This window comes from Passer montanus, unplaced genomic scaffold (genome assembly GCF_014805655.1).
Source record: "Passer montanus isolate IOZ18808 unplaced genomic scaffold, ASM1480565v1 scaffold75, whole genome shotgun sequence".
Classification (NCBI taxonomy): Eukaryota; Metazoa; Chordata; class Aves; order Passeriformes; family Passeridae; genus Passer; species Passer montanus.
The window spans coordinates 3,616,488-3,626,912 of record NW_024372702.1 but is presented as its reverse complement, the minus strand read 5'-3'; the positions used below and the strand labels follow the sequence as shown (position 1 = coordinate 3,626,912).

Genomic DNA, 10,425 nt, shown 5'->3' with positions numbered 1-10,425 from the left:
GCAAACCTGAGCCTCGGTGAAGGAAGGATGACCCATAGTCCCTGCGGTGCCTTTGTCACAAGGTGTATCCACAGCAGCAGCCAGACTCAGCCCATAAGGCAATGTTTTCAGCTGTTTGGACAGCAAACACAACCCACAGCCCAGGGCTAATCCATGGACACATGTACTTATTTCAGACATTGGCTCTCTTGCCCACAATGATTTAGCAGATGTAAGACCCTCCATGTACAAAGAAACCTCTTAATACATTGAACTGTTTTAAAAGTTGCACTTTTAAGCAACTGTGAGCCCAGTGTCAAAAACAAAACAAAAAAAATCCAAAGTTAAGTCAGCCCTTTCTTTTAAGGATAGAAATAGCCCAGCTTCCCCTGGATTTAGAGCATTCAGAGCCCACAAAAAGTCTCCCCATCCTTCAAACCAAAAGAGACATATATGTACAGCTTTGTCAATCCACATTACAAGCCCATCCCAGCAAAGCTAAAGGCAATGCCACTGTACCTGACTAGAAAGGGTGTGCAGAGCCTCAAGGGCAACCACTGTGCATCCCTACCCAAAAATAGCATGTGCTGATGTCGCTGCCAGTGCTGACCCAGAGCAGCCCTGGGCTGCTGGGAGGTGCCAGCTCCTGGTCTGCCTGCTGCAGCCTTGGCACAGCACTGGGATAACCCAGCCCAAGGGGAAACAAGGCAGCTCCATCACAGGACATGCTGAACCTGCTCACCAAGGTGAGGACTTCAAGGGGCTGCAGTGGCACTGGTATGTCAGGAGCCAGTCACTCAGGAGGGAGAACTACCAGCACCTCAGGGGGCTGCAGCTGACCCTTCTGGATTAATCAGCACTGGATCTGCTCTTTAATAGTCCTGGGCTGAGGGGAACAGGAGTGCATCAGCTTAGATGCCCTTCCTCTGGCAAAATGACATTAACCTCCAAGAACAATTTAAAAAATTAGCAACTCAACTAGATAAATTTAAATGTTTTTTTTTATTAACAATCATTTTACATTACAAGGATAATATGACAAAAGGAAAGTTCTTGTGTACATACCATGATATATCAACATAGCTCTATTCGTATCCAGTGTCCTAGGTCCTTTCACACAGGTACTATAAAGCATAGTCTGTAAAGTAATAACATTTTAATGTCTCCAAAAGAGTGATATTAACATATTAATACATATATAGTAATAGACGTCTAGATATTTTTCTCTCATTTCATATGTGTGTGTGTGTGTGTGGTGGGTGAGTGGGTGGGTGAGAGATCGCTTGAAACAGTTCAGCAGGGCTGTGCTTGGATGTGGATAAGGAGAGGTTTGAGACAAAACCTCGTTTTCTGGAAGTAGAAATGCATTTTTGCTAACTGTCAGGTGAGTCTATGAGGATGCCATGACTGGCAGAAAACTCCGTAGCCCTCCTGTAGCATTTGGGACATTACAGCATATGAGACGTGGTTCCCGCGTAGCCCAGCGAGCTTATTCGACATGAGGTGCGGTGCACGGGAGCCCCTCGCCGCGCGGGTGGGAGGCGAGGCCGCGGGCTGGGCTGGCGCGGGTGTCAGTGGCTTCGGAAGGAGGGGGCTGGAGTGAGAAAACTGTCTCTGAGGTTTGTGAGGAACAGGTGCTGAGAGCTCCCCACCGCTGAGGGGCTGCGGCAGAGCGGGGAGCCACCGCCGGGCAGGGGCGGCTGAGGTGGATTACCAGTTGTGTGGAGGAGAGAGGCCTGGGAGAGGGCACTGAGGTGTGTGACGGGGCTTGGGGACAGCTTGCACAGCGTTTGCTCATGCAAAACCAGTGTAACGATCCATTCGGATGTCGGAATTACAACTCACCCTCCTCCCGACCAAAGCCAACAAATAAAACAAACAGCAAGGAGTGCAGTGGTTGCCGGGCCTGGCGCAGAGCTGCAAAGGCAAACCTCCATGCTCTCCCTCCAACCCTTGTGGGGAAGCAGCTTGCTGACTGACCACCTGCTGCCAGACTGGCCAGAGGCACCTCTCAGGTCCTCTCAGGTGTCAGCCAAAGGCTTCAGGATGCAGCAGGGCCAGTGTCCTACGAATGGCTGCGTGAAGGGAGGGGTGGAGGGGTGAGACAGCTGCCCATCCCACAGGCATCAGCAGATATTCAGGGAGGGCTGATCCACCCCTATCCCAGCACGGAAATGCTGGTCATGGGAAAGCAGCTGTCTCTGCACGAGCAGGATAAGAGGGCTGCACCCTTTGGTGCTTCAGCCTGGCAAGGTCCGAACGCTGTGTGCTGGGGCCCAAAGGCACACGTGCGACACTGACCATGTCTTCCATACAATCACATCATTCCCTTTCCTCCAGAAAGCCTCCCTGGGCCCCTGGCCAGGCAGGCTGCTCATGGGCTGAGGAGTGGCTGTGAGACCTGAGGGACTGGAGTGGCTCCTGCAGCAGAACAGTGGCCAGCCTGACCCAACACAGCTGAGCACGCCTTCCCAATTGGGATCGCGCACTCTCATCCCTATCGCTCTGACTTCACAGTTCCTTCCCATTTGCACTGTTCCAGCTCCATACACTATCCCTGCCAGCTTCAACTGCATGGCTGTATCCCTTCCTCTGCTCAAAACTGCCTTGGCTCTCCTGCTGCCTTTATCCCAGAGCCACGACTGTGTCGCTGACTGATGCCCACAAGTGCACCCATGCTCTCGCTGGTGCCACGTGAGCACTGGCCAGCGTAGGGTCTCCCTGGCAGTGTGCTGGCAACTGCTGAGGAATGCCAGGTGGAACTGCAAAAAGCCACGTTTCCACAGCACCGGTGCCTGCAGTTGCCAACCACATCCATGCAGAGAGACAAAAGTGCATATGAGGGTGGATATGTGTCTGTCCAAGTGTGAACACACAGACTCTCAGCAAGAAGCTTTCTTGGAAGGACACAACTCAAGCCAAGCATTTTCCCCTACCAAGACATTCCATTATTAAACCAACCTTATTTATCACTTAGTTACCATGCCAGCAAGGAAACCCCTTGCCCTAAACATAGCCAAACCCCTCTCCATAGAGTGCTATACATGTAAATGTAGGCCTCAGTGTATGGCTAAAACCATCCCAAAGTCCAAAGTCTTCAGTGTTACGTGCCTTGTGCTAGAACACAGGCCCAGCCTTACACAAGGGTGGTTGAGTCTATCTCTATATTATATCTTTATATCTATCGAAAACATAGAAATATATAAATATATAGGATTTCATTTATAGATATATAAGCATGTGATTTTAATCTTTTGTACTGTGTGTATATGTACTGGGATGTGCGTATATACAATATATAGACCATATGCATATGTACTGTATACATACACTAGCTTACATGCACACACATCATACATGTCTCCAAGGGAGACAGGAATTGCATAGGCATTACTGCATTGGATACAATGGCTGGGGGATTAACGTACCATTTCTCTGCTTTTAAGACCTCTTTTAACAGGGGTGAAAGGGGAATCTGCAAAAGCAGAGGCTGTTGCTGCTTATTTGCAAGCCAGCTGTCTAGGCACTGGTCAAACAAGCAGCAATCCTCATGAGCTAAGAAAGGAGGGGGACTCCAAAGACCCCGCGGGCCATCTGGCTGAGTTTGTGCTGTGAGAAAGAGATGGACCGAGCCTGAATCATGTCTGAACAGTCATACCAGCAAAACCGTCACCAGTACGGGGGACATGGCTGCAACTGGCTCAAGACCCAAGGCAGACACCACATGAGGACCCTGTCCACCGTGTCCCCTCGCAGCCCCCGTGACTTCCGTGTGCTTTTGCTGGTAGGGGAAGAGCTTTGGTTTCTTGTGAGGGTTATCCCTGCTGAGGTCAGTCTCGTGGCTGGAGGGCCCGGACCCCCGTGGACAGGGGTGAGCCCTGCAGAAGGACATGTCTAAATGTGCTTCACAGATTTCTGCTTCACAGCAGGGTAAAAGAGGCAAGGAGCCTGAGCAAAAAGTGGGGAAGGGAAATTGGCAATCAAAAATCCCATGGGCTAGAAATACAAACCCAAGGGTCTGGAGAAGTGTGCATTGTTCACAGTCAGATGCCATAGCTAAGATGCAGGGGAAGGAGACAATAAAGAGCTCATTCAAGAAAAACTGAATCCTCTGTCTTTGTAGCCTAACCAGTTCAAGATGCTGTGGGCAACACATTCAAAACAGCTCCTCTCACTCTCTCAGCACAGCAGGAAAGGCATTGATTAAACCTGATGCATGGCAAACTTGGAGCCACACAGGCCTCCTTCAGCACCCTGCTAAGCTCTCCCCACGCCTGCTGCTGCCTCCTGGCCTCACTGCCACCAGGCTGGGCCCAGACAAACAGGGCACAGAGATGCACCTGCTTCTGGGAAAGGCTTGGGAGCCCTAGGAAGCCAGGGTGCTTTGCATTGATATTCCTCCCTCCTCCCTATCTTCTTGTCTTTGCTGATAGCCATGTTTCCATCCACAGACTATCCACGAAAGTAAGAGCTACAAATCTGAGATAGGCAGGTTAACCTGGAGAGAAAGCTTGCAAAGCACCTGCATTACCCTAGGACAAAGGTCAGGTTTATTTTCTGATGTGCAGCTAACAGGGAATTGTGTTGGAGGAGCTGGGATAGGCTGGGCTGGGCCAGCTGCTCTATGAAGCTCTTGTCTATCCTCAACACCAATCTAAGGAGTCTCTGACCTTTCCTATCACGGGTATCCACAACATCCAGTGGCAGGGAATCACTGTTTGAAAGCAAAAGTTATTTGCTAAAGGAACAAGCGCTCTGCCTGTGTCAGCTGGCTGCCAGAGAATATCACCATATGCTGCACATTTCACTGCACCATTAGAAAGAAAAGCTGCCAGTGAAAGGTGTCACTGATGAAAGCAGGATTTGCAAGTGAACCAAAGGGAAGGAGTGACAAATTGGAAGAATAATTTCTGAACAGGCCACTGGCAACTCTCACCTTGCCATTTCCTCCCCAGTAGTAAAAGTTATGAGGCTTTGATCGAGAGCTGTAAACAGGCTGCTTGGGCTGCTCGACACAAGCCCTGGAGGAGCATTCCTCTCTCCAAAAGTCTTCGGAGACTGTCTCCAAATGTTCCTTCCCTCCATGTGGGCCAGGCACTTTGATGGGCCTCTGTGCCAAGAAGCTTTTGCTGTTGCAAATGGAAAGGCAGGTGATTTTTCCTCTCCACCCATGAAAAGCTATGGAGTTCTATGGATTCTGTGATCTATGTTCACCTTACCCATCTCCAGTCAGAAACTAATGGAGCAGCAGTTTTTCTGTCTTTTTTATCTTTTTACATCTCAAGTTTTAAAAAGGAAGGGAGCCTGCCACCTCTCTGGCAGGCAGCAGCTCCAGAGCTTTGTGGCAGCACCCTGAGCAGAGCCAATTCAAACCACGCCTGGAGAGCTACGAGCACCTTGTGTGGAGAGGTCCCTACTCTTCGGTCAGGCAAACAACCACCCAAGGCTGTACAGCTAGCAGGGGGTTTCCAGTTTAATTTTCGCTCCTCTGGATGAATGGATCAACTCGATCATATAATTTGTAAGAAAATGCAGGAAAACATGAAAACAATGCCATTTTTCATGCTTCCTAAATGTGTCATATCAATGCCCCTGTGTTGCAACTGTGTGATGCCCTGATCTAGCTTGTGACATTTCCATGAGGACCACAAGGAAGAGCACCCAGCGCCTGCACCCCTGGTGGCAGTTTGGCAGCAGCTGGGTGGCCCTGGCACAGGTGCCCTCTCCTGCCCCAGCCAGCCTCAGGCTGCACGTGCTGTCAGAGGTAAGGCAAGGGGTGAGTGCTACAGAGGGTGCTGACCAGCCCTCACTGCTACATTCACAGGGTCCACTCTGCTCCCCTTGGACCATCTGACTGGAAGGCCCTGTTTTACAGCGAAGGGGCAGTGTCAGGACACAAGGACAGGCCACCACTCGTGCTTTGGGTGGGCTCAGTCCCTCCTCAGTCCCACAGGGACAGAGGCAAGCACTTCCAAAACCCTGACAAACACCAGCCTAGCTGCTCCTGTGTGGTCTGAAAGTTGAACCAGTCCATAGTGGCTTGGCTGCACACCTCTGCCAGTGCTGGCTGTGAAGTTCTGCTGAAGGCAAAGGGGTTAGCAGGAGGTGAGTGAGACCTAGGTAGAAGTGTGTGTTTTCCTGGGGAAGACAGTGCGTGAACCCTGGCAGTGAAAGTGACTCAGAGAGAGATCAGTTCCAAACATGCTACATCTCCATTGAAAACAAACAAAAAAGTTTAAAAAATAAAATAATATTATATATATATATATATTTATATAAATGAAAAGCTATTAACTAGCAGCAACGGTTCTAGAGATATCATAGCACCAAGACCAAGGGCAGGGGGGTAACAGGAGAAAGGAAAGGTTCAGTGTTGCTGATACCACCATCATGTTTCCAAACAACACAGCTTGGCACAAAGCTCATCCCTCTGGGAAGTGAGAACATGTTGGCTTGGACACCTTTTGTACAACACGTCTCACTCCCACGATGGTCTGGTCAGGTTGGTGCTGTCCATGCCACATCAGCAGGGCAAGGCACTAGCATCTGTGGAGTTTTTGCACCTTTTTTGTTTGTGTGGTTTTTTTGGTTGGTTGGGGGTTTGTTTTTTTTTTTTTTTCTCTTTTTTAACCTGAAGTGATATTGTGTGGATGGAGCTTGTTTACTTTAAAAGAATAAAACAAAGAAGAGCCCCAAGCCCACAAAACAATCTCTTTGTGATGGAAGGTGCAAGTCCCCCACTCACATTTCAGCTGGACTCTGCATTCCTTCAAGAAAGGAAGAAATATTTTGCAGGAAGAAGCAGAGCATCCCTTCTTTCTGCTGTCATCAGTCTGCTGTGCTGTGGAACATGTTACCTTGGTCACAAGAGAGTAAGTGAACCTTTGTAGGACATCACACATGAATATAATCCAAGATAAACTTGCATTGATAGCTCCTGCCACCAAACTGCAGCAGGTTTTTCTTTCAGTCATTCCAAACAAAACAAAACAAAACAAAACAAAAACCCCACAACAATCTAGGATTATAAAGACATGGTATAAATAATGTAAATTAGAATATAATTTTTTAAGCCTTTGAATCTCCGCCCAGAGGTGGCTCTCGACTCATTGGCTGTCTAGCTTCCACAGCAGCCCTGGTTTTGAATGAATAGTTGTATATATATATATATATATTTATCTCATACAATATAAAAATATAAATGCAAAAATTTCCCCCTGCCTTCTCTATTTTGCTATTTTATAGTCTGCACATGACATCATGTTATAACATATGTATGATAGACTTGTACTACGGTTATCATAAAAGGAGCTGAAAGCCAAGTATTACTCTACAGCCCAAAGGTAGGGAGAACTGAGAAAGAGTAATCACAGTATAGTGGAGGCATTTGTTTCTAAATCAGAATAAAAACCCAAAATAATGCCCCCAGCCCTCCTCTCCTGTCAGTAATTTTTTGAGTGAAGAAAGCTTCCACTCAACTGAAGAGAACTGGGTGGAGCTGGGGGCAACAAAACACACGGGATGCTCTGTCAGAAATCAGAAATCTAATGGTCGCCAACAAAAGGCTCAAATGGCTCAATAACTGGGCTGAACAATGGAAAGAGAGGCAGAGATTGAAACCGAAGGGAAAACAAACAAACAAACAATCAACCCCAAAATGAAACAAAACAAAACAAAAAACAACCCAGCAAACTGACAACACACATACAAAGGAAACCGCTGGGAGGATGAGGCTGACAAAGACCCGTTGTCTAGCTTATAGGTTGTTAGGTTTGAACATGTAGAGTATGGCCCCAGCACATGCTTCTAAAGAATGAAATGTTGCCACCTACATTGCAGCTGCCATGGTTGGAGACACCAGTAAATGTCTAAACATTGTCTCAATCTTTAAAATTCTGCTTAGCTTCTATCAGATGCACATAGTCTTAAATTTTCAGTGTGGGTTTTTCCTTAATATAGATAATATATATATTTTATATAATATATCAAAGTTTAGAGTATAGATTAAAAAAATTATCTGATCTGAGGCATTCCTTCCTAAATATCAGGGTAAAACTCAGAGCCATGGTCCATGCTCTGCAACATCGGCTTCTGGTCAAGAGATGACATCCTGCTCAGCATTTCGGCCGAGAGCGCGTAACTATTGCCTGACTTCTCCTCGAACCAGCTATCGAGTGCCCTTTTGCAATCGAAGTTGGCAATGGGCGGCCCGTTAACAGCAATCGTCAACAGGTCACTGAGCTGCTCCAGCGTGAGCCGAGAGCGGTTGTTCTTGCGCACTCTCTGCAGGGCGGTGCGCCCCTTCTCACAGCAGGCCGAAGAGGTGGGAAGGACTTTGAGGATCTGAACTATTTTATTTAGGAGGGGAAATCTCTGTTTGTATTTACAAATGTGACTGAGCAAGTCTTTAAAACCATTTTTGGTATAATAATCCACCTTGAGTTCTCGCCACTCCATCAGCAGACTCCCTCGGGTGTCCATCCCCTCTCGGCAAACCTCTCTGGAAAATGATGGGACTGTCTCCAGGTGTTCAAATATTTGTACCATATCCTCCTTCCCATAGCTCATGAGCTCATCAGTGCTTCTGGGCCAAGCTGCAAGGTCAAATACCTGACAGGCCTTCACAAATGTCCGGCTGCGGGAATCAAACCTTTGGGCTAGGATCACCTGGGTCTTCTGGCAGATCTTTTCTCTGATCGACTGGAATTTGGCTTCAGCCACCCGTAGATTTTTCACAGCAATGCCATTAAAGCTTTCACGGAAGTTTTCCTCAAACTCCTGCAAGTACTCCCCAGGGGAGTCTGCTAGCCGGCTGATCTCCTGGATGGCCTCCTCTATTTTATCGTCCACTTGCGACACAAGAAGGTACTCCCCTTGGAAGACATAGGCAAGGCGTGAAAGCACAGCAATCACATCCAGCAGGAAGTAGATGAGTTTAATTGACTGGTAGTCCATCAGGAACTGCAGGAGGGCCAAGGCAATGGCAGAAGCATCTGCCCTTTGGGTCTGGCCACTGACATCTTTGAGATGGGCTACAACCTCAAGGTAATCCTTGATGAGAGCGTTGAGCACGTTCTGCTCCCCAATGATCCACTTCACTGCTCGAATGTCCCCCAGGAACTCAGTCTCCTCACACAGAGTGGCAGCAGTGACCCTTAACTCACACATGAGTCGGGGAGAATAACGATAGAAACTGAGCAGTTGCTTCAAATTGTTTTCTAGCTCCTCCAGACATGGTAGCTCCTTCCCACTAATGGCATCCAAAATTTCCAAGTGGGGCCTATGCACCATAAAGGGAAGGCAGAGGAGCCAGGGCAAGGTCTTTCTGATTGTCATGAACAAGTTGGCTCTCAGGCTGGCGGTAATGTTAGCACCATCAACTCCCAAGCCGATAGTTGGCTTTTCATCCTGCAGTCGTATTCCCAGGCTGGAAAAAGCCCGGTCTAATGCCTGAAGGTAACTGTCTGTTGTAGAAAAGCCAAGCTCCTGAAGAGACAGGAATTCAGTTGCTGGAGGCCCATCACTGCTGGTGTACTGCACATAGACTGCAACTGTATCTGCAAGCAAGTCATCGCTCTGCCCATCCAGAATGATGCTGAGGAAGGGAGACTGCCGGATGCGCTCAACCAGGTCCTCTCGGAGAGCCCGGGCAATATGGTGAATTAAGATCTGGCAGTCTCCTTCATTCATGTACTGATCCACCACCTTGAGTTCACACTTTCTCAGTAGTTCTGCCAGAGGCCGAAAGTCGTAGTAGGGCCTGCCCTCCAGGGCCAGGTGGTAGGCTGTATTGAAGAGCAGGGTCATATTTCGGCACATCTCTTCTGTCTTCTCTGGGTGCATCCTGAGCTTGTAAAGCTGCAGGCACTTCTTGTGGAGGTTGCTCTGGCTGTGAAGCTTTATTGTGTGTATCTTGAACTGCTTAGAGCCAATGATGAAGGCTGAAGTCCGAGAAGATTGCACTGTGTACTGCCTACAGACATGGCACCACATCTCATTCAGTGTCGGGGAGTACCGCAGAAACCAAAACTTTTTAAGCCACTCTTGCTTGAATCGCCGTATCCTCCGGCCCGTCGCAGAAGACATCTTAGAAGGCTCATCTGTAGCAGCAATCATGTCATTGGAAACTGATTCATCGGCAGAATCCACCTCTTGGTCATCGTCCTCCATGATGGTGGGAACTGAGATGATGCTTTCTGAAGCTGTAACAAAAAAGGAAAAAAAGGAAAAAATATGGTATTTACAAAGTTGCTGAGCTAGAGAAGCATCCTACTGGTGAGAATAAGAGCACTGCCCAAAGAGCTGGCCACAACCTCTCTTCTTCTGCCCACAATACATTATAGACAGAATTTGAATCATGACTTTGAAAGGAAAAGAAATCAATATTTCTGCATAAGAACTTTGTCTCCAACATGCCACAATGAACAGCAGAAAAGGACACTACAT

The 10,425-nt window shown here is 48.0% G+C and overlaps 1 protein-coding gene across 4 annotated transcripts in view; it reads right to left on the bottom strand.

Moving 5' to 3' along the window:
• Positions 1 to 523: 523 nt before the first annotated feature.
• Positions 524 to 10,425, bottom strand: part of PRDM11 (PR/SET domain 11) — a 49,115-nt gene continuing 39,213 nt past the window's right edge. Inside the window, exon 3 of one of the 4 annotated variants that reach the window (XM_039730953.1) lies at positions 524 to 10,181. In XM_039730953.1, the coding sequence (XP_039586887.1) occupies positions 8,017 to 10,181 (2,165 nt within the window). In that variant the 3' untranslated portion in view covers positions 524 to 8,016. The remainder of the gene's footprint in view (positions 10,182 to 10,425) is intronic. The other 3 variants (XM_039730950.1, XM_039730952.1, XM_039730951.1) reach the window with 3 other exon arrangements.